Here is a 23,939-nt window from a genome sequence, read left to right on the forward strand (position 1 = left end):
AATTCACAGGTTATTCTTCACCCTGCAACCAAAAACCTCTTCTTATTTTGTGGTCTCTGTTAAGAGCAGCACCCGCAACCGCAGGAAGTAAAACTCCCTCTGAATGCCAATTTTGTTTCTCAACAGCAAGGCTGGTTTTGGAAAACAAGCTAATGGTGGCAACCCGGTGCTGCTAATGGAGTATAGCAAGGGGACTTGCTGGTCCAGCAGGGCTGAGGGCTGCGTAGCCCCCCTGTACCTGCTGTGCTTGCTGGTTATGCTGAGTGGTAGAGTGTAGGTTTCCAAGGTAATAAAAACAACATCCACGTGAGAGAGGAAAAATGTTTCTGTCTGAGCAGGCTCAGCTAAAACACTGTCAGGAAGGGTAAAAATCATAGCGGGAGGTCGGCTCGGGTCCTGGCAGGGCGCGCAGTGGGAGGGAGGCAGTTCTTTGAAAGAAAATGGTAAAGGGAGATGAACTCACCCTCCATTACCTTGGTAACCCTTCCCTTAAGATGAGTTAAGGCCACCTGGTTTGGCTTGTCCTCTGTTGAGAAGCACTTCCTTCTCCCAGCAGCTCCCCAGCGCTCTCCACCCCAAGAGGTGCTCACCGTGTCCAGCCAAGGGGTTGGTGTGGTGTGAGGACGCTGGACACAGACCAGTTCCACACCCTGTCATGCTCAGTTTAGCTCTGCCTGAGCTGATTTCATGGAGAGCAGGCTGCTGGAAGTAATGTTTTGCTTGAAGGAGGGAGCAGATTTTACTGCCAAGGTTCCTCTGCTCCTCCCCTGCATCCTCATCTGCTCAAGCTCCTTGTGCTTCATGAAATCAGGGGCTGCATGTCTGCATCTGGGTCTCCCTTGTCACCCAGCTTGGTTCATTCTGGTTCTGTCAGGAGTTCCCGTGTCTTTCATGGACACATGAATTAATCTTTTGGCTCCGCAACAGCTTTTCTGATTGATGTGGCTGGGTTTGCTTCCTTAGACTAGTTTAATTACTCTACTGACTTCAATTTTAAAATAAAAAAGTAAAAGGCCTTCACTGGAGGGCAGGCACAGGGAGCACAGACCCACTGCTGGGTCTTTCCTGCAGAGAGACTGAAGCCAGCATGGATTTGAACAGACATTCCTGGCATGAGGCTGATGTTAAGCAAATGCTTCCCAACCATGGAGCATAACTGATGTTTCCTCCAAAGACCCAGCTGTGGGATCTGGGTTATATCTCACATGAACGAGCGGTGGGAAGACCTTGCTGCGGTTTGAGGAAGCTTTGGATCACAGAATCATAGAATCCTACATGGTTTGGGTTGGAAGGGTCAAGAATTGTCATCTTGTTCCAGTAGAACAAGATAGACAAGTCCTATCCAACCTGGCCTTGAACGCTTCCAGAGATGGGGCAGCCACAGCTTCTCTGGGTAACCTGTGCCAGGGCCTCACCAGCCTCACAACCAAGAATTTCTTCCTAATATCTAATCTCAATTTACCTTCCTTCAGCTTTAGCCATTCCCCCTTGTCCTGTTGCTCTGTGCTGACATCCAAAGTCTCTCCAACTCTCTTGGAGCCCTGGCAGGCACTGGAAGAGGCTCTGAGGTCTGTAGGCTGCTGTCAGGATGCAGTGTTGCAATTTGTCCACCTAAAACTTCCTGAAAAAATTGCAGCAGGATGATGCTGTTTCCTTGGGTGCAATGGCTGTGCTGCATCAGAGCTGTTTCACATGAATGACTCCTTGCTGTGACATCTCCTACGTGCTCTGTAACGTGGCTCAGGGCTGGTATTTCCGAGGACAGATGGCCCAAAGTGTACCTGTGTATTTGGGGGTTTTACTTCCGACTCACCACTCCCCCACTCAGTGAGTCACCTTGATCCTGTGTGAATCCATACCATATGTGAGCCATCCCATTCCTCCTGGAGACCACGTGTACACAGGGCTGGTGACAGGCTGGGTCCTGCTGGGACCAGGGGTGGGCTCTGCAGCACGAGATGCCTGCTTTGCTTCCAGCCAGAACATTCCCCCATACCTCTCTTGGAAGCAATTCTTCACTGGGTCTGCTGGGGTTTGGGGAGGCTGAGCCATGGGATCAGCACACTTTCCAGTCTTGTGGAGTTGCCTTCAATCATCCCTCCCAGCAAAGGAGGATGTGACTCTGAGAGGATGATGAGTGGATCTGCACCCCATGGGAAGGGGTTGTTCAGCCTGGAGGAGAGAAGGTTCTGGAGAGACCTCATTGTGGCCTTCCAGTACTTGAAAGGGTGCTTATAAAAAAGAGGGAGATAGTGATAGGACAAGGGGGAATGGCTTCAAACTGAAAGAGGGGAGATTTAGATTGGTTATTAGGATGAAATTCTTGGCTGTGAGAGTGGTGAGGCCCTGGCACAGGTTGCCCAGAGAAGCTGTGGCTGCCCCATCTCTGGAAGTGTCCAAGGCCAGGTTGGACAGGGCTTGGAACAACCAGGTCTAATGGAATCCCATTCTGGGACTACTATAAATGCAGAATACTCCTTGGACCATATTGCAAGGCCCTGACCCATCATCAGCCCGACACCCCATACCAGTTCTCATTCCCAGAATCCCCCCAGCTGCCTTCTGCAAAAAAACCCCATCCCTGCAAATTACAAAGCTTTCAGCAATGGCACCATCTGGAGAGTAACCCAGTGCCCCACTGGGGAACCTCCACGACTGGAGCTGACCATATAAGCAAAATCACTGTTTCTCTCTGCTCCAGCTGAGGTGGATTGTTGAAAGGCAGCCAAGTCCTCAGGCTGGGGATTTGGGACATTTCCTTGGCTTTTGGACAGCGGGAAGAGGCTCTCTCCTGTAGAGCACAGTCTGAGTTTGGAGTAAATCTCCAAGTGCTAAAATCCTGGAAGATGGCTGATGAAAACCAGTGCCCACCTTAGAGAGTGCTGGGCCACAATAATTGCCTGAACTCTGGAGAAATGGGATGTCACAGGGGCACAGTTAAAACAGCAATCCATCCTCAAAATATTAGTGAAATTGATTAAAGGGCTTGTGGAAATCTGCCATTTTAACTCTTCCAGAATTTCAGGCTCCAATGTGCCATCGATCAAATAATCCAAGCCACCCCTAAAAAACTGGGGCTGCAATGATGTCACTGCACTGGGAGAAGGATACTGATACTGTTAAAGAGTGCATGTTGAAAAGGAAAAATGTTTGAGAAATGGCATTTTGGACTGTCTGTATGTAAAAAAAAAAAAGAAAAAAAGCCTACCATTATTCAGAATAATCTGCTTCTCTAAAATTATTGGAAGGTAGGAAGACAAATCCCACACATTTTTCTTTTCCCATTTTACATGTTCAAGCCAAAATAAAAAATGGCTTATGAGATTTAAGCTATTTATTACCAAATAAAACTGCATCTGGGCCCTGTGCTTCTGTGCCAAGTTTTGGCATTGTGAGAGCACAAACATCGAGAGTTACGAGCCCCTTGAAGGTGGTGTTGATGATGGAAACATTGACTTAGTCCTAACTCTCTCAGGGATGCCAGATGCTGGTTGGGATATTTCAGAAGCTGGTTGCAGGGAAATAAGATGCTGCTTGTGACATGGAGCTGTACTTGCAGCATCCTGCCTGGTTGATGCCGGGTTATCTTGCAGCCCTATGGGATATTCTTGATTGAATAAATGGGAACCAATAGGTGATAGCACCCGAGAGAATGGCCTGAAGTTGTCTCAGGGGGGTTTAGGTTGGATATTGGGAAAAGGCTCTTCCCCCAGAGGGTGGTCGGGCACTGAACAGGCTCCCCAGGGCAGTGGGCACAGCACCAAGGCTGCCAGAGCTCAAGAAACGTTTGGACAATGCTCTCAGGCACATGGTGAGATTGCTGGGGCTGTGCTGTGCAAGGTCAGGAGTTGGATTTAATGATCCTTCTGGGTCCCTTCCAGCTCAGAATATTCTGTGATTCTATGATGGAATAAGCAAGAATGTGATTTCCTGTTCCCACTGTAGTAGAAAAGCAAATCCCTTGTAATCAGCCTCCTTTGGCTTCAGAGGGAGGGGAAAATACCCCTGGTGGTGTATTTTCATGGTGGAAGGGACAGCTGTTGTCATCTACTACACCCTAAACCCCCAAATTAATTTCTGAGCAAGTGAGGGGGTGTCTTTTAAGAAACCAGCCTGGGCTTTATCAGCCCTGGTGCTGAGGAGGGGATTTTGGCTGTGGGTATGTGGTGCCCCGTGTTTCAGCCTATGCTGGCTGCTGGTCAGCCTCAGCCACTGGGTTTTGCTGGGCTCATTACCTCCCCAGTGAGGATGAACCCCATCCTGCCCAGCTCACGTGTGGCACCGTTTTAGCCTCTGCTCAACCATGGTTTCATCTTTTCTCTTCCTGACGTGGAGTCACAGGTCTCCTGCAGTGCCTCTCTCCAGGGTGCACGCACGGCACCCTTGGGCTCCTCTCCAGATCTCCTTCCTGGCTTTGGCATCAATCTAAGAGGCTTACTGCTCCCAAGGAACCCCACCTCCTGCTTTTTATATAGCAAACATTTGTGCCTTCAGATGCTGCTGGGGCTCTGAGAGCTCATGGTTTGCTGATTAGAAAAAATCACTTTCCCTCGGATAGCCTGACACCTGCAAATTGCACCTGTTTGGGATTTTTTTTTTTTAGATGGATGACTTCACATTTAGCTCTATAAAATACATATTTCTTGCTGTCTGGTTAGAGTTTTACTTCAAACATTGTTACAGCAGGGCTTAGCAGCCTTAACTCATGCCAGGACCTCATGCAGAAATGTAAAGTGAGAGCTATTTCCACATCAAGGAACTGACATTTTACTTGTACTTTAAACACAGCTCTGTCCCTCCTGGAGTGACACATGCCTATAAAGTTCGGGATATTAAATTTAATAGGGAACAGGCTTCCAGGATCTCTGATTTTTAGCTACAGACTTCTTATTCATGGAGCATAAAAGGGGAATTGCCGGGACGTGGTGCAGCAGGACTCGCAGTAGCTGGGGTTTTCCCAAACCTGAGTTCAAGTCAGTTCAGTGTAAAGAACTGCTGATCTGCCCAGACCTGTGCCAGCTCTCTGCCAGCATCCTCTGCACCTCACACAGCTTCCCCTCAGCCTTGGTCCTTGGGATGGACTGTGACCACGGACGCTGCCGTGGTGCTGGGAGTACAAAGAGGTGCCTCCAACCAGTGCACAGGAATGGTCTCACCTCCAGATTCCCTTAGATTAATTAAATTAGGAGGTCCAGAGGGGACTGGGGACTTGCAGGAGCTCCACAGGTGCAAGCCTCCATGCTGAGGGCTGCTCTTGGGCTGGGGGAGCTCCTGGGCTTAGGATAGGACCTTATAGTGCTGTACAAGGGATTTGCTCACCTTCTTCTTGCACTGCACCCCACAGACCCACTTCCTAGGGGCATGTCTGCTCTCTCTTAAAAGATAATCTTAATTTTTTTGTACCTTAGAAATTGTAAAATGCTCCTGTTTTCTGTGTAATGTCACTTGAAAGAAGGACAAGCTGCTGAACTGTTCCTGCTTTCTGGGCTAGGGAGGGGCATTTTCTTGGTGCAGGTTTTGGACCATCTGTAAAAAACTCAAGGGAGACTGTACATTATATTGGCTTCCCTGAGTGGCAGGTACTGCACATGCTGTAAAAGTTGCCCTCCTGGGTCCCTGAGGGTCTCATGCAGCCTGGTAAATCCTTAGCACCCTACCTGGCACAGGATTGTAGGATTTAAGATAAAATCCAGAAGGTGACCAGCAGCATGGGATCAACCAATCCCTTTGCAAGGTGATGTCCCATGCCCTGACTCCCTGCCAAAAGGTTCTGGCTTTGGGTCTGCTTTGGTCTAGAGAGCCAGAAAAGAAGAAAGGCTGAGCTGCAAAACATGCCCCATGCAAACTGATGTGCTGTTCCCAGAAATGGTGAAATGCCCCACCCATTTCCCAAACCCACCCCCGAAATCACTCCCACTCACTCTGGAGCTCTGTGGACCTGTGGATGAGAATCTCCCACCTCTAGGCTTAAGATGCAGATAAATAAATCCTTCAAGAAAACCCAGCTGGTTATTACAGTCCCATTTAAAAACACAGTATGTGTGTGTGGGGGGGAGGGGAATTAATGTATGCACCATGGAGATGGATGGGTTTGATGCAGGATAACCCACCCAAAACAGCACCTCTGTTTTTAGGATAGGTTTCAAAGGCTGCTCCAATAACGCCATAGCAGGGAGGTTTAAAGCAGGTAAGGCAAACAATGCCCCCCCCAAAAAGCATCTTTACCTTCTTTGCTGATAAGGGGAAAGCGGGAAACCTTTGCTGGAAATCCTTGTGGAGAGGGTATAACATGTGGGAGAGGAGGAGGCCAGGACCAACACAACTGGTCCTCACCCAAAATACGCTGGGAAGGGAGGGGATGTTGAGGCTGGCACAAGATTGGGGTGCTGTCACTGCATCCCCACAGCCTATGCCAGGGCTATGGATAATCCCTGGATCCTAAATGCATGAGGGACACAGGCACACCAAAGGGCTCTGCTCCTGCCTGAGCTGCTGTGGTGTGTCATGGGCTGATGCTGAGCAGATGCAGGGTGTGAGACCAGGTGGGATCACAAAGCCTTTTGCTTAAACGGGTGTCAGTCAGCTGAGGGCATTGTCTCTTCCCATTAACTCCGTCTCTGGGGAAGGGTTACAGCATTTGGATATCAGACTCACGAGGTTTGGCAGTGTTTGGGTGGAGGGTTTTGGTTTAGGCTGTGGTGGAATTAAGATGCTCCATGAACAGTGCAGTGCAGCCCCAAAGACCCTGCCAGATCCTTGCAATGTCTAGCTGGATTTTTTTTTTTCCCCCCATGTTTTTGGCTTTTTGCCCGTTTCTGGATGTCCTGCATATCATTACTGGTAGGAGGGAGCTGCTGCAAACCTCCCTGGCCAGTCATTAGGAGCAGTTAAGAGTGTTGTAAAGCAGGTGTTGAGCACTTCCAAACGCCTGGGGAGGGATTTGGACACTGTGAAAGCAAGGAAACATTGGAAACCCGAGTATTGAATTTCCCTTTCCAAACAACTGGCTGCAGCATATAGCTGCCTGTCAAAGTTGAAGGCTCCTGCCTGCACAAGTCAGCACGTTTTTACATTCCCAGGGGCAGAGATAGGGATTGCTCCAAGTGCTTCCTCATTGCTCTCTGCAGGCAGAACCAAGTAATAGACTGTTGTCATGCCAGGGTTTTTTCATTTCTTAGTTTTAAATAGAGGATGAATTCTTTCCCCTGGTTAATTTTCCCATTTCCAGGCTGGGGACTAATTCACATGGATATAACACCCTGCTAGTGATATAAAACCACAAAAAGATGAGCTCTACTGCCTCTGACCCTCTCCAACTCCCTTTTCAACTTTTTTTTCGATGGAGGTAACAGTACAAACCCCGGAGAAGAAACTTGGAACCCAGATACCTTCCAACAAACTGGGAAAACTCCAACTTCGTTTGTGTTTCCCACTCTACGGCACGTAGAACAGGCTTGGGTTACACCAGGGAGCTGGCTGGGATGATGCTGGGGGAGAAGGGGTGGGTGAGCATGTCGTGTTGTGTGGCTGGTGGGCAAAGAAAGCCCCAAGAGTTTCCCTGAAGTTCAGGTGTCAACCAAACCCGCTCTGCCCCTGCAAGTGCTGGAGTTTTGCTCAGACATAAGCCCTGCAAATGGCCAAAAAGCCCTGAAATGCCCTTGAGGCCTGCAGAGTGACCCCTGATTTTAGTATGGGGATTGAGGTTGAGAGATTCCTGTGGGCTGTTTGTTCTCCATCCTCTCCGACACTTTCAGACCAAACAGAAATCAGAAACATTGTAAAAAACTCTCAAAGGGGTTTTGCAACGTCTCCAAAGACACTTTTCCTCCAGGGCCCTTTCCTGGCAGACATGCAGAGCTGGGCCCAAACCCATGAGAAACAGGATGGTTTGGGTAGGAAGAGCTGAGGTGGGTGGGAAACATCATGCCAGGCTGTTGGGGCCACCCATCCCTGCAGGCATGTGACAGCCTGGGAAGGGAGGAGTGAAACTGGGACCACTAAATCTCAGAAAACATTTTCCTCTCAGTGCAATTTGACTTTTTTTTTTTTTTTTTTTAATGAGACGATCCAAAAATCTTAAATACACCCTTGAATTCAACACACGAGAATAAAGCTATAATTAAAACACAGTGAGAAGCATAAAAGCAAAAAGGCAGATTTAAGTGTAGCAACGCTGCTGAAGTGTTTCTCCTTCTTCCTTGGAAAATATTGCTGAATTCAACATGTTCCTGTGAAGCATCATCTTCAACAAAACTTTTTTTTTTTCCCCTGAAGCTAGTGGGAAAGAGTTGTGGGAAAAAACCCTCATCCAGTGCTGTATAAACAGCTGTCTCCCTCCTGTGATGGGTCCAGGCTGCCTGGCTGTATCCCATCACTTGATCTTGCTGGTGCCCATCCCCAGCACTCATCATCACTTCAGTCCTGACGTAAATAGAGAGAGGGGGTTGGGACTTGATGATATTTCAGGTCCCTTCCAACCCTTAACGTTCTATAATACTGTGGAAATATGCTGATAAACACTGGTTGTTTCCATTTGTAAATCACAGAATATCCTGAGTTGGAAGGGACACATAAGGATCACTGAGTGCAACTTCGAGCCCTGTGCAGGACAACTCCAAGATTCACACCATGTGCTGGGCTTTTTTTTTGGAATGCTGAGTCTAGGTCCTGGAAGGAGTCCAATCTCATCTTTTTTTTACATGTGTATTAAGACTTCACATGTTTTGACCCCGTGGTGTGCAGGAGAGGAGATGCTCTGCTCTGTGTTAGGGACCCTCCAGCCACACCAGCCCATGTCACTCAGCAATTAACAAGAGGCTCCATCAGGGTGACAGGATGTTGGACAGAGACTGTACGAGCAGGCAGGGGCAATCTGCAGTCTCTGAGGTCTGTGTCTATGTGCTTTTTGGGATGAGCTGAGCTGTGCCTGCACAGAAGTCCCCAGAGTCAGAGTGCAATGAAGGCTGTTGGGTGGCAGTCACCATCATACCATTAATCAGTGATGGGGGATCCCCTCTCAACCTCCTTCCCCTGAGCTCCTTTGCAGCACTTTTCCAACAAATGTGCAAGACTGAGCAGGAGATGATAAACCTCCAGAACCTCCTGCTGCGTCTCAGAACCCAACTATGCTCCATCAACTACCACAAGGTTTTTGTGAGACCTTTTTCCCACCAAAAGGTCTCCATCCTGACTCAGTCCCTGGAGTGGCAAATAAGGTGAAAGAAAATACTCTTTATCCATTGCTAATGTGTGCTGGGGCTGCTCCTCCTCCAGCCACAATCTGCTCCCTGTTCCATGGCACGAGACATGCGGGATGGCACGCTGCACCCTGGGCTGGATTTGAGCTGGCAGCCCATCAATTTTTGCATGGCTTTTGCCATCTTGCATCTTGCCCCAGAACGGCAGCGAGGGTGGTGAAAGGTCTAAAAGAGAAGTCTTATGAGGAGCAGCTGAGGGAGCTGGGGTTGTTTAGTCTGGAGGAAAAGACGCTCGGGGGAAACTTTCTCATTCTTTAAAACTACCTGAAAGGAGGGTGCAGCCATGTGGGGTTTGGTCACTTGTCCGAGGTAAGAAGTGACAGGATGAGAGGAAATGGCCTTAAGTTGCACTAAGGGAGGTTCAGATTTGATATTAGAAGCACTTTTTCCATTGCTACAGTGATCAGGCATTGGAATAAGTTGCTCAGTGGGGTGGTCGAGTCACTGTCTCTGGAAGTGTTGGAAGAGATGTCTGGATGGAGCACGAGGGGATGTGGTTTTGGGATGATTATGGTGGTGCTGGGGGAAGGGTTGGAGTCAATGATCTTGAAGGTCTCTTCCAACCTTGATTATTCTGTGATTCAGTGTTTTGCTAAATGAAACGAGAAAGCTGTTGGCAAAGGTGCTGAAAGTGAGACAGATTCCTTCCTGTCTGACAAATTTGAATTCTTTCCTCCTCCTCTTCCACTCTCCCTGCCCCAATCTCCTTGCCCTGCAGTTAACTCTCCTGTAACAGGAGTGAGATGGCACGATATCTCTCTCTCCTAGACCACTACATTCTTATGCAGCTGGATATACTGTGGATTTAGTCTGGAGATTTATTTTTTTAATTTTTTATTTTCCATGGCAGGAGGGTTGGAACCGGATGACCTTTAAGGTCCCTTCCAACCTGAGCCGTTCTGTGACTGTCACCCTTCATTTCCTATTTGTAAGTGAATTTAAGTCATTCCACAAGGGTATATGCACAAATAATTTGGAAAGGGCTAACACGTGGCCGATGGCATCAGGCAATTAGGACCTTGTTTGTAGGCGCAGTGTGAGCCCCTCATGGTGTCCTTTTCCACGTGCCACGTGAAACTGGAGCTGCTCCCACGACTTTGGCCTTTGCTCACTGTGTACTGTGAGGACCAATGTGAATTTCCCACTGCGCTGCTGGCTCCGAGGGGAATTTTAATGCACATCCAGGGAAGCAATCTGCAGGCTCCTGGGCTATTGAAAGCCTGGTAGACTCTCCTGGTGCTCAGAGAGGCACCTTGCTGGCTCCTGTTCTTGGGGTTTATCTGCCTCCCCAGGACAGGAGGCGGGGCCCTGGGGGGTCTAATCAGGACGAAATGGCCGAGACGGCGCGACTCCATCCCCCGGCCTGGCCGATTACGACAGGCAGATCTCCTTCAGCTGTAAAATCTGTCACTGAGTGAAGCCAGGGCTCTCCAGGGGCTGCCATCTCCCTCCCTGCAGTGATGGGATCTAGATGTAACACAGCCCCAGCCCCCCCACCATCCCCAGCCCTCTCGTGCAGACCGTGGGCTGCCTTGACAAGCCGGCCAGGTTGCCTTTACCCAGGGGAAAAATTCACATGCATTGTAGGCAGCTTAACAACATGAGACAGATTTTGTTTTCCTCTCGAAGGCAGGCAGGCTCCCTGGGCTGCAGCTGTCTGCTTGAGACACCTATCCCAATGCCAGCTCCAGGCCTGATCCCATGTCCCTTACCAGTAGCCTGACTGCATCAAGAATACCATTGCCCAAGGAAAGGAGGTGGAAATAAATAGTTCTGCTTTCTGGGTTTTTCTTTTCATAAAGCCTGTAGCATGCCCTGTCTCACTGCAGGGATTACCCAGGGGCTTTGCATCTCTGAGATGGGTCAGCGCTGAATGAGCACACGGATCCCTTGAGCCTTTCTGGGTGAAATACTGCTGGATGGATAAATTTGCATGTGCCTAGGTATAGTCAAGCCTTGCCTGATGCTAAAGGAGAATCCCCAGGGGCAGAAAAACCCAGGATCAGACCAGTACTCTTCTGTGACTCGGTGTCACTTACCAACCTGCAAAAATACATGGACTTATTGTTTGCAGCGTTGGCCCGGGGGCGCGAAGGAAACAGGAGCACTTTTGTTAGTGGAAATACATCCGTGCTGCTTCAGATAATGTATGGAAACAATAAACACAACTGTAGAACCGAGGGGGAGGGGGAAAAGAAGGAAGCAGCCGTATAAGTGAGAACATGGCGGTGAGGAGGATGTGTTGAGCTTCCCTGCGGGTTTCCACCGTGTCAGAAGCCTCTGTGAGTGAAGGGCGGGAACGGCAGCACGGCGCTGAGCAGCAGAACAGGTTCAGCCATCCACGTGCCTGCATCATCTGTTGGCTTTCTAAAAACTAATTTATATCTCCTCAGTTTGAGGCTGCAGCCTGTCATTGCCAGCTCCCAGCTAAGTGTTTTGGGTGCTTCACAAATGGTGATTAAACAACCTTCCCCGCGGGCTCGCAGGAGATTGTCTTCACGGTGCGGGCTGGGGACGTGGGTTAATGGTGGGCTTGGCAGTGCTGAGTTAATAGTTGGACTCGAGGATCTTAGAGGGCTTTTCAAACCTAAATGATTCCACTATTCTATACTGTAATTCTAGATGATTCTGTGAGGCCGTGGCGTTGCAGAGCTGGAAGATATGGGGAATAGAGTAGACCCAGCTCCACGGCAGGTCCTCAGCATCCATCAGTGTCAGAGGTGAACTAGGCCAGTTGGGGCAGCCACTGATCTGCACTCGTATTCCAACAGTGGCAGGAATTACCAAAGTTGCCATTCCCCATTCACGGATCCCTGATGCTGACCTTGGCTTTAGGGCGTGATGGGAGAAGCTGTGGAAAGCAGCCTCCACCAAGGCCCTTTGCAGCTAGATGCAATGATTAGAAGAAGGTAAACTCAAAAATAAATGACTTTGAAATGTAATGTTCAGTTTTGCACTGTTACTTTTTTGCCAGGGCTTTCTGGGGTCCACCAGCACTATGCTTGTTGAGGACTGGCTCTCCGTTGTGCAAGCTGGTTTGGTTATGCCAGCTGTATGATTTGATGGCTGCTAATAAGCATAGAATTGCTGAAGTATTCCCCAAAGTCTTTGCTTTGCTGTCAAAATCCTCATCAGCAATTGGATTAGTTGTAGGGAATGCACAATTACTACACAGGGTATTGTATTATGCTAAGACAAATTGATGGGTTTTATTTAATCATATGGTCCCGGTCACATCTTCATAGTGTTTTTCCTGTGGAGAGGAATGCATCACTGAATCAGTAGGTACAAGCAAAAAAGACTGAAAAATGCTTGATTTAATTAATTAGTGCCTAAAACCGAGGCAAATTAACACTCTGTACAAAAACAAAATGGATCAGGCTTTTGCTCTCAGTTATGTTGGCTGTGCATATCTTCCTACACACATACCAGAGATAAAGTTTGCACGTTCTGGACCTTCGGGAAGCGTACGACTGAGTTCCTCCCAAGGACTGTCTTGGTATGGGAGGAAAAATTCAGGTCAAAAGCATGACCAGATAATCTGCCCACCCTGTTCTCTGTGGGTCACCATGGCTCTGGCATCAAAGATCCTGCAGACCTTTAACTAAATCAGAGTAAGGGCTCCCAAGATCCAGTAGAAGGCTGGAAAATCCTTGGCTAAGGTTGCACTAGGCATCAACAGTTTACAGAGTGGCAGAAGACAAGAAACAGGCTTTTTCTGCTTTACTCACAAAATGCTACAAAATGTGTCCCAGGGAATGTGGGGGAGTATCACTAAGCTTCACTGCCTCATGTCACCCTAAGACGTTTTTCTCTGAAATACAAGTGAACTGCTGCCTGGTGACACAGGTTGGTGTGTTGGGGTGCGTGGAGGGATTAACAGTTTTACCTGCTCTTGCACCTTGTCTTCAGGCCCTGTGAAGGCCTGGAGGTGTCAGATGGCTCACCTGTGACCTGCTGCAGCAGTTTGCCACTGGGAGGACATGTGGCCATTAGAGGTTGAGCAATTCACCACGAGTTGCTTGGCAAGTACCAAGCAAACAGCAATCAGGAGGCGTCTCCCCATGATTCCCTCTAGCAATTGGCCAGGGCAGCACAGGATCCCCATTTTGTTACTCAGCCTTTACCTGTTTGTGGTGAATTTGGGACATGCCATCAGCAACAAATGTAACCTGCAGCGGAATGGAATATACAGACGGCTCTTGGGTCTGGGTTTGCAGCTCCATCATTGAGGAACGGTGGGTCTGATCCCGCCACCTCTGGTTTTAATTAATAGCGTGGTCAAATCATGCTGTTATCTGACAGCAGGGGAAATATCACCTTAAGAAGTTCCACTGTGGGTGGCACAGGAATTTGTTCCCCGCTGCCTCTCTCAGAGGGGCACTCTGGAGGATTAGTTTGTATTTAAGAGATGCTGTGTGTAATTATGCACAGTTTTGCAAACCATCCGTTTCTGTTAAGTCCTCTCCCGTTGTTTCTCTTGCTGGCATCTGGCTTGCTGTGTGTCTCTCCTGTTTCCATATGGGAGTGAGCAGAAAGCACTCAGGGCTCCCTAGGCTGTTGTGATGGACTGGCCCTGCCTGCCAGGGAGGCGGGAGCAGAAGGGGTTTGGGTGAAGAAGGCATGACGTGCATGCCTGTGTCTTGGGATGACACTCAGTGTCTCTTGGTGCTGTTGTTCCTGGATATTTTGGGCCATTCCTGAAGGTTTAAAAAAGAAGGGGAGTTTTCTAGGAAGATGGGGTGTTCAAAACGCCATGCAAAGGGTAGGAGTCTTATCCTGTGAATGATCCTCAGAAAAAAGCATTTCTAATAGCCTCACTTGAGCCTCATCCTTCACCTCTGCATTTACTCTTTCCCTAGCTTAAGAGTGAAAGGTTTTGCAGGGTGCCTGTAAATGCTCCAGGAATGTAGGAATTAACATGCTGGATTGGAACAAGGGCCCGTCCAAGCGAGGATCTTGAGCAAGGTGCAAGCCAGTGCCAGATGTTTCACAAAACGCCTCCACTACGGATATCTTTCACACCTCATTTCTTCCTCACTCCCATCAGCTTCATGGCTGGTCTCATAGCAGTCTGTGTTATGTTTCCAGCAGCTGCTCTCTCCCTGCAAGCAGCTCATGAGGACGGGCTATTGAAGGGTCTCAACAAACAAACATAGCCTTCATCCCTCCCTCTCAGAGGTGGGAGGTGTCTCACTCATGTCCTGCAGTCAGGGAGAGAGAATTTCTTGGAGCAGAGATTATTTCCTTGCCTATGAGACATTTTTAGAGAGGTAAAGAAATACATTGACTTGGATGGAAAGTCTGCAGTTCAGGGAAAGCTTTGAAAACTCCATATTTTAGAAAATGGTTTTTCTCTTTTCTAAAATGATGAGGCTGTGTCACAGAAACGTAGAATGGTTTGGGTGGGAAAGGACCTTTAAAGGTCATCTGATCCAACCCCCTTCCGTGGGTAGGGACACCTTCCACTAGACCGGGTTGTGTTCTCTTCTCTTCCAGGTGCTCCCTTTCAAAGGTCTCAGCATCCCCATGCTACCTCCTGCCGGCATTTCCACCTGGGTCCCCAGCCTCAGCTCTCCGCCGACTTCACCCTGCCTCACGCGGTGCAGCCCCAGCCGGGGCTGACCCCTCACATGGCCCCTGCACACCAGCACAGTGGCCCCCTCCACCAGCCCCTGGCCCCAGTGCCACCCCTGCCCTTCCAGGACGTCGCTGGACCCTCCTTCCTACCTCAGGCGCTACACCAGCAATACCTCCTCCAGCAGCAGCTCCTCGAGGCACAGCACCGCCGGCTCATGCCCCATCCCAGGTAAGGGGGTCCTGCTCTTCCTGAGGGATGTTGAGGAGCTACAACATCAGCTTCTCTTCACCTGCAGAACCCCAGCAGCGCTGGTTGCATTGCGTTTTCTTCACGAGTTCCTCTGTGCACCCTGGAAATTCATCCACCAGAAGGGAGGCTGCAGGGCAAGCTGCACCTGAACGGACACCTTTGCCTCGGGGGTTCCCTACTGTGCTCATCTACTGTGTACCTTTCCCATGGGGATCCATACAGCGCTCATCTAGTGTGTCCCAAAGTCACCATGTTGTTGTCACTCGTAGGAGAATCACGATGGCGTTGTGGTGAACCTGTCCTGCGTGGCAGAGAGAGGGACAGACTGTGAGGGTGAGCTACACCCTTGCAGCTGCTGTTTCAAAGCAGTGCAAGAGATTGTATCTACCTGTCTCCTTTTTACACATGAAGATCTCGCCCTCCTAGGTCTAGGTAGGCTTTCTATCTCTATGAGGGAATGGTGCCACTGACCTGCAGCACATTCTGTCACTGAAAGCATCTTAAATTCAGACTGGGTTGACGAATGCAGAGAGACCTACTGTAACTCAGCAGAGGTGGAAATGGATGCCTGGCCTTGCCTTGATTGTGTTTTTTGAGAGAGTAGTCCTTGTTTTGTAAACATATGGAAGCTATTTGTGGGTTGTATCCGTGGATCAAGAATCAGAGGATGAATCCTTGCAATAATGCTTCATTTGGAAAGAATGCTACAGATAGAAAACCCTTTCTTTCCATACCCTTTCTGTTTTAAAATTGTGTGTTCTTCTCATCATTGTTTTGTTTTGCATAAGCTGGATTTTAGGTGGGTTTAATGATTAGATAATAATTGGGTGGCGAGTATGTTCAAGGCTGAGGTACTGACGATACACGTGTTTATCTCTTAGTCATAAGCTGAATTCAAATAAAAGCACAGAACACAATTCCATGAAGATTCTGCTTTGGTAAACGCTGTCAGTTTTATATTTGTAAGTGAGTTGTGAAAAAAGGCAGGAACCTCTTGGCCAGGCTCAGAGCTTGTCTCTGGAAGCACACCAGCAGGGGAAGAGGGTGTCAGAACCCTTACAGGTGTGGGGCAGGAGGTCCCAATAATGGGAATGTGGATCGTGCCTTTGAAGTGAGGTCTCTGAGCTGTGGCAGCATTAAAAATTATTTACCTAGCAGTTCCCTCTTCCATTTGCTCTGGGTGTTTTTCTGAAGATTTGCTTTGTGGCTCCTCTGGTAACTGGGGACTCAGCAGGGAGTGAAGGTGATGAGTCTGCCTGTAATGCAAATCCTGCTTGTGCATCCACCTTGTCTCTTGTTAAATGTGGACATTGATCAAGCAGCACATCCTCTTTCCCTGAGTGGTTCATCTAGACAATAACCACAAGACTCAAATCCCTAGGAAAACTCTGTTTTATTTTCTACCACTTTCTTTTCCCTGCCTGCAATGGCAGCAGAGCTGAGGGAGAAGGAGCTGGATCCCAGCCTGGCCTGTCCATCAGCCAGAGGAATGTTGGCAAAGGCCAGCAAGAGTAAATTCTGCTTTCAGTCACTCCTGAGTAATCCAGTTATGAATGAGGTTCCCCAGGAGTTTATGGACTGCATGGGGAGACGAGACAACCTGCAGCTTCTTTATGATGATGGATCACGGCTGAAGCAGGGACACGTTTTATCTTGTGTGTTGTTTATGGGGCTGACTGTGGAGAAAAAAAAAAATAGTGCAAACAGCACGAAGCTGCTCAGGAAGGTGTTGTTTGATTTCCTCTTTTTCTCTCCTTTTGCCACCAAATAGCATCTCCTGTAAACTGAGCACATGTAGTTGTCAAAGGGCATGAGAGTCATGCCCGTGGCGACGATGAGGAAATGACGTAGCCCTGGGTTCCTCTTCCCACCATCCCTGACACCTGCCTGGGCTGTTTTCTCTTGGACACGTATTCACATTGCGGTTTTACCATGGATTATTGACAGGAGGCTGGAGCAGGAGCTGTAGATCCCAGTGCCACCCGTGTCTGACTGTGTCGCTGTTCTCTCTGTTGCAGGCGGGCTCAAGAGCGCATGTCTGTCCAGCCTCACCGCCTACACCCCAGCTTCGACTTCAGCCACCAACTGCAGACTCCACAACCCATGGGGCCCCAGCCCAGGTATTTAGCAGAAGGCACGGACTGGTAAGTGATCCACATTTCACTAGTGCATTGAGTGAGGTCTTTAAAAAGTCCCAGGAAGGCTGCAAGGGTTGGGGAATGTCATCAGGGATCAATGCTTTCATGGAAGCCAATGGGGCAGCTCAACAGTTACAGTGTGGGGAATGTGCAGTGGGAAAACCCGCCTCTGAGAGGGCCATAAGTGTGTGTTAAAGCCTCCAGGCATATATATATAGAATTATAGAATCATTTGGGATGGAAAAACCCTCTAAGATCATCGAGTCCAACAATTCCCCAGCACTGCCAAGCTGAGCAGTAACCCATGTCCCCAGGTGCCACATCTACATGGCTTCTAAATCCCTGCAGGGATGGGAACTCCGTCACTACCCTGGGCAGCTTGTGGCAGAACTTGATGGCTCTTTGGGTGAAGGAATTGCTCCTGATATCCAATCTAAACACTACCTGGCACAACTTGAGAACATTTCTTCTTGTTCTGTCCCTTGTTCCCTGGGAGCACAGCCTGACACCCACCTGGCTCCACCCTCCTGTCAGGGAGTTGCAAGAGAGTGAGAGATCCCCCCAAGCCTCCTTTTCTCCAGGCTGAGCCCCCTCGGCTCCCTCAGCTGCTCCTGCTGCTCCAGACCCTTCCCCAGCTCCGTTCCCTTCTCTGAACATGCTCCACTGTTATTGCCCATAACTCTTCACCTACAGATGTAGAGTGCAGCCAAGCATTAATCTTCCCCGGTGGCTCTTCCTGCTGCAGGGCACAGACAGGATCTTTTTCCTTTAGACCACTGTTTCTACCTGAACTAGACCTTCTGCTGTCCTTCAGGCACCCAAAAAACAGTGGCCATAACTTCTTCTGTGGTCTCAATTAGTGACCACCATGCTGCTCTGCCATGCAGGGTAGCATGAATCAAGATTTGTTAGTCATTCTCCCACTGTAGTGTTTAATACCCTGGAAAAGCTTTGCAGGGAATTGATCACTTCATTTTCAGAGCAAGTTTTGAGCTCTTGAACATTTAATAAGGTATGGTGCCCTACTTGATAGAATAAGGAAATAAAAACATACTTCTGTAAGCTAAGCAAAGTCCATTCTGTGCACTGAATGGAAAAAATAACATGTGAGCTTGTAATTAGAGACAATCGCAATGTATACCTACAAGGGGACCAAAATAAAACGGGATAGGAAGTCTTAATGATGGCATTTCCTAACATTTGAATGCTTCACTCCACAAATGAATAGTCCTACTTTAACACCGGGTGGGGTTTTTTCCCCCTTCAGTGCAATAATAGACAGCCAAAAATATGGCCACGTCCTTCTGCCATTTTCTTCTTAGGTGTTCTCATTACTGGCATCCCCGTGGGCTGAATGTGGCCAGGATGACATGGTTCTGATCGGTTTGCAAAGCAGCTCATGTACCATCTGGATAGAGACATTCTTTCTGCCTCTATTTCAGTGCAGAGCGTTTAATTATAATAATTAGAAGGATCTGATAAAGCATCACTTTATGTTCCCTCCTCCTCCCTCCTTTTCCCCGCTGTGTTGCTCCATAACCTTATAAAACCTAAGGAGTGGGGACGACAGAAATCATACACTGTGTGTATATGTTTGGGTGACTCATTTTCCCTGAGGGCACACGTACAGTTTTTGCCCAGTTACAGATATATAAAACCTTCCCTCTAGTGTGTTACCCCTGGATGAGCAGCAGCAGCATTTTCTCAGAAGCAGTAGGTGGTGGGCACTGCCACGGGAAGCGGGGATGGAAGGAGGATCTGAAAGGGATCAGTCATCCCAGAGAGCCCAACCTCAATTAAAATCTTCTGGTGAAGAATAAATAAACTCCCATTTGGTTCCATAAATCATCTCCTGCACACGCACATAGTGATGACCATCCAGGCTGTTATCTGGAGTCTTATCTGCCACTTTTGGTTGTTGGCAGCCCATGTACCATAAGCATCACATCTTGAACCTCTCATCTGAGCATCAAGATGCTGTACAGTCATCCCTGTAGCACAGGCTAGGAAGCAAGTTATTTCTGATTTTCTTCAGCTGGTGCACTCTGCTTAGTCACCCTCAAACCCTGGGAAAACACAGTACCATGCAGTAGTCTGCTTTGGACCCATCTGTAGACCCACACCATCACTTCAGGAACCTCAACATCTGATTTTAAGTCTCTAAGTTCACAAACAGTTCAGCAGTACTATTGTTGCAACTACTTGTACAAGCTAATAATGGCCATTCACCTTTGAGAGATCTCTTCAGTGCTTGATCTCAAAGCACTCTATGGAATACCACATCTCTTCTGTAGACAGGGAATACAGGATGGCAAAGAGGAAGTGGTCAAGGTCATGCATAAGGAAAGTGACAGGGCTGGGAATGGAACCAAAGCCTCCTGATTTTCAGTTGAACTTTCCATCCACCTGGGAACAGTCTTAAACAATTGGATAAATATCCAAAATTGTGACACGGGAGCTGGAAACTGCCCAGTGCTGTGAATTCTCATCCTGGTTGTGTTCTGCCAGTTGCCTGCTGTGTTTTATCCCCTGCCAGGTTTTGTCTCTCTAGCACAGGGCCAGTAAAGATAGTCCCTCTCCTGGCCTCAAATTAGAATCACAGAACCACAGAATGTTCTGAGCTGGAAGGGACCCACAAGGGCCATCAAGTCCAGCTTGGTGCAGGGTGCCTTACTAGGGGATTCGAGAGCCCTGGTGCTGCTGCCTGGTGCACAGGCTGTTCTGGATGAAGGATTTCTACATTCACTGTCCCTTCACGTCCTCTGCCTTCTGCTGGGTGGAAGCAGTTTCACAGCTGCTGGAGGACACATCTGGGTTGCTCCTAACAAGCTGTGGTACACGCTGCTGCCGTCCCTCCACGCAGGGGAGGAGAAGTTTGAGGCTGAGACGGGAAGCCACCCCTGAGCTCTAATTAGCTTTGCTTTGGCAAATGTGAAGACAATGGTTATTAGAGCTCTGGATTTTGTAATTATGATAAAGTGAATGATGTTCAAAGCACTCGTTTGCTGAGAGACTCTTTGGCTGGAGAGAACAGGGATCAGCTAATTGGATTATAGATGGAGATGCTGCATTAGGTCTCCTCCTATCCCCTCCACACGGTGTGGCAATGGGGCTGCAGTTTATGCCTCTGTGATGGATTGGGCAGAGCTGTGAAGCTGGATGGGATCTTGGTCATGCCGGGTCCGGGGATTGAGCCGGGTTATTCTTCTGGATAAAAGTGTCCAGATTCACCAAGCTGAGCTCCACCTCTGCTCGGCTGGGCCAGGCTGTGTGCGGGCTAGTGGGGCCATCGGGGTGTCCTACTCCATTGCTGTTGGCCTGCTAGTTGTGTGACACACTTCCCTACAGCAGTCCCATCCAGACATTTCTTAAAACCTTTATGTTTTATGCACAAATCGCAGTTCTGGAGTTCACAGAATTGTAGAATCACAGAATGGTTTAAGTTGGAAGGGACTTCAAAGATCACCTAGTTCCACCCCTAGGCCCTGGGCAGGGATGCCTTTTACTAGACCAGGTTGCTCCAAGCCCTATTTTAACTCTGAACACTTCCAGGGATGGGGCAGCCACAGCTTCTCTGGGCAACCTGTGCCAGGGCCTCCCCACCCTCACACCTCACACCCTCACCACCCTGAGTCTGGGTTCAGTTGAGGTGCAAGTCTCCTTTGACTCCCCAAGTCCTACCACAGTCTGGACTGGGAGACCTCCAAGGAGAGCACAGGTACATCAAAAAGCTCCCAAGCAGCACCTAGCTAGCTCCTAACTAGCTTCCTTGACTAATTGCCTGTATTCCTGCAAAATATTCAAAGCATACCGTAATAGTGGCAGCACAGACAGGACCTGGTCTGACCAGGTTGAGTTACTGAGCCTGGGCATCATTTTGAGCCATCAAAATTCTCTTTCTATGAAATTAGCAGGGCTGCACCTGCTCAGCCCCTGACCCCGACCAACACAAACACTGACTGGCATAGAACCAACCCCTCACTCCTTCGTGCTGGCCTGGTGGGTGATTGCTCAAATTAGAGAAAACTCCCTTCCAGGAGCATCTCCCCAGGCTGAGGAACCCCACAGCAGCCCAGAGCCCACTGGGGAGGTTGCTCTGCGAGCATGGTCTGTAGTCCATGAACAAATCCATGGCATCCAAAGCCATATTTCCATCCTCATGCCCACAGGGACCTCAGTGTCGATGCGGGACTGACTCACGCCCAGTTCCAGGTCCGTCCCGTCCCTCAGCCATATCAGCATTACTTAGCCACACCTCGGATGCACCATTTCCCCAGAAGCACATCCTCAACGCAGATGGTAAGTGAAACACTCTCACTGAGAAATGTTTTATGCATTGTCTGCCAGAAGGCAGTCAAAATAAAGGCTGCTATCTTTCTATCACCTGTCTTCTGCGAATCCCACTTATCTCCGGCCGTGGGAGGGAGTGTCTGAAAGGATAATGTTGCATCACTGCGCTGGATTAGAGAAAGAAAAGAAAAGCTCAGATGTTCTGGAAGGATTCGGTCCATCGTGTGCAGCACCAGGGTTCACAAGCTGGTCTGCAAAACCTGGGCAGGATGTGAGAGACTCAGCAGTTATTACTAATAATATTATTAATACTGGCACAAACTGTGGGCTCCCAGGACTTTTTTTTATGTAGAAGGATGAGCAGTGGGTGACTCCTTTCCCTGGGCTCAGCCTTGAGGACCATCCCTCATCCTGTTGTTGCTCTCTACACCAGCTCTGATGCCACCTGTAAAGGTTTTGCATGGCCACCTGCACAGGCAGGGGTGGGTTTGATGAGAAGATGGGCTGACTGGGGTCATGTGCTACCCATTCTCCTAGCAGGGTGCTGTATTTGGAGCTGAGCCATGCCAAGCACTGCTAGTCCTTAAAGCATCCTCAGGAATCCCACGAGGGTGTTTTTCCTGATGCATTGTAGTCAGACCCTCTCACCTGTGTACTACAGTAAGTCTTAAAAGAAAAAAATCAAAGCTTGGATGAAGAGAAATCCATCCATTTAAATAATATAAGATTTCTTTTAAAGCTAATCCATGTTGAGAGTTTGGAACTGCAACATTATGGATGCTACAGGAACCATTATAACAGACAGTTTATCCAGAAGAAATGTGTGTTCTTAGGTAATTCATAGGAGATCTATTTAATAAAACCTCATTTTTTGGTTATTAAAAGGCTTCTGTCAGTGAAGGTGTCAATCTGCTCTTTCAATTTGTATTTTTAAAGCACTAGATTTACATCAGGGTACACGAGGGTTTTCTGTGGGTAAGTACAGGTAGCTTTATCTCTCTCCCTCACTTCTTGCAGGTTGTTCATGAAATCAGAAATTACCCTTACCCTCAACTTCAGTTGCTTGCTCTTCAGGGACTGAACCCAAGCAGGCACACATCTGCTGTGCGGGAGAGCTATGAAGTACGTATATCTTGGGGACTTGGAATTATTAATTTCTGAAGAGCTGGGAATCTATGCAAGCTCTGGTATAAACTTGTAAGGCTGTTTTGTGGCATGGAAATTGCATTGAGTCATTCAGCAATTTTAGTAATAATTCCCTGGGTTGAGTGGGTTTGGTAAAAGATGGTTTACTCCAAAGCGCCTGGGTCTGGCTTGAGTTGACTCTGGCTCCTTTCATGTCTGTAAAGAAAGTGCTCCAGTTCTATAGGGTTTTGTTTCCCTAGCATGTCAGATGGATCTCAAATTGCACCCTAATTTGTGAAACACTGGATATCCAGCTCTGTGCCTTAAGCCCTTAGTTATTAACACAAAGTGCCGGGGCTCAGATCCATCATGAAATCGTGACTGATTCGGGTTTGATGGACTTTCCACTGAGGAAAGGACAGGAGGGAGCCTTGGTCACCAGCGGGTAGGATTGTGTGGTGGGACCTCGTGCCTCGGGAGCAATGAGGATGGCATTTCCTGATGTTCCTGTGCCACAGGAGCTGCTGCAGCTGGAGGACAGGCTGGGCAGTGTGAGCCGGGGCGCCGTCCAGAACACCATCGAGAGATTCACCTTCCCCCACAAGTACAAGAAGGTGAGTGCCCCGAAACCACGGCACGGCTGCCAGCCCCTCCCAGCTCCCAGGGCTGTGGGCATGGAGCAGACAGAAGGAAGGACTTTGGTGGGTCACAATCCTCAGGGTTGGCGAGCCGGAACCATCACTCAAAACATTCCCCAAAGCAGGGGAGGAAGGCAAAATCCAGAGGCGGTGCTTTGGTATCTTGCGGGGGCTCCCGGGCCGAAGCGGTGGCGTAGCTCAGCTGGCTGTTTCTCACTTCTAGGCTAGGAAGCTGCGGGCCAAATTTTCAAAGGGGTCTCAACCTTCTCCCACCCAGCGGGTGCAATTTCCCCCCTGTCCGCACCTGGTAAGAAAGTGCACACCTCCAAGGGGGCTTGGTGCATGCAAACCCACCCTGTTCTGCATGCAAGCGGCCCTGCCCGCGCGCCCCGACGTGAGCGAGGGCGGCGGCTCCGTGGCGTGGGGGACCTTGTCCTCCCCTCCCTTCGCAAGGGGTGTCTCCTCTGTTGGAGCTGATGTCTTCCCTGTAAGGAGATGGGTGGCACATCTTTGGGTTGTTCTGAGCAGAGAACGGGGGAAAAAATTGCTTGTTTGGGTAGTAATTCCGTGTGCTGGTCGTCCCCAGCTGGGCGGTAACGTGTAGGGATGTTGCGTTGCCCAGGGGGAAAGTGAGATAGCTTGTCCTGCACTTACCTCTGAC

General features: G+C 48.9%; 1 protein-coding gene across 3 annotated transcripts in view; it reads left to right on the top strand.

Moving 5' to 3' along the window:
- RNF165 (ring finger protein 165) overlaps nucleotides 1-23,939 on the top strand; it is a 49,504-nt gene that overhangs the window by 23,009 nt on the left and 2,556 nt on the right. For 2 of the 3 annotated variants that reach the window (XM_039381166.1, XM_027720010.2), the window contains exons 2-7: nucleotides 14,757-15,066; nucleotides 17,106-17,231; nucleotides 21,395-21,524; nucleotides 22,533-22,637; nucleotides 23,159-23,254; nucleotides 23,502-23,585. In XM_039381166.1, coding sequence (XP_039237100.1) covers nucleotides 14,891-15,066; nucleotides 17,106-17,231; nucleotides 21,395-21,524; nucleotides 22,533-22,637; nucleotides 23,159-23,254; nucleotides 23,502-23,585 — 717 coding nt within the window. In that variant the 5' untranslated portion in view covers nucleotides 14,757-14,890. The remainder of the gene's footprint in view (nucleotides 1-14,756; nucleotides 15,067-17,105; nucleotides 17,232-21,394; nucleotides 21,525-22,532; nucleotides 22,638-23,158; nucleotides 23,255-23,501; nucleotides 23,586-23,939) is intronic. The other variant, XM_027720011.2, reaches the window with a different exon arrangement.

Source organism: Pipra filicauda, unplaced genomic scaffold (assembly GCF_003945595.2).
Source record: "Pipra filicauda isolate LSUMZ 115617 unplaced genomic scaffold, ASM394559v2 scaffold215_size1667880_pilon, whole genome shotgun sequence".
Taxonomy (NCBI): domain Eukaryota; kingdom Metazoa; phylum Chordata; class Aves; order Passeriformes; family Pipridae; genus Pipra; species Pipra filicauda.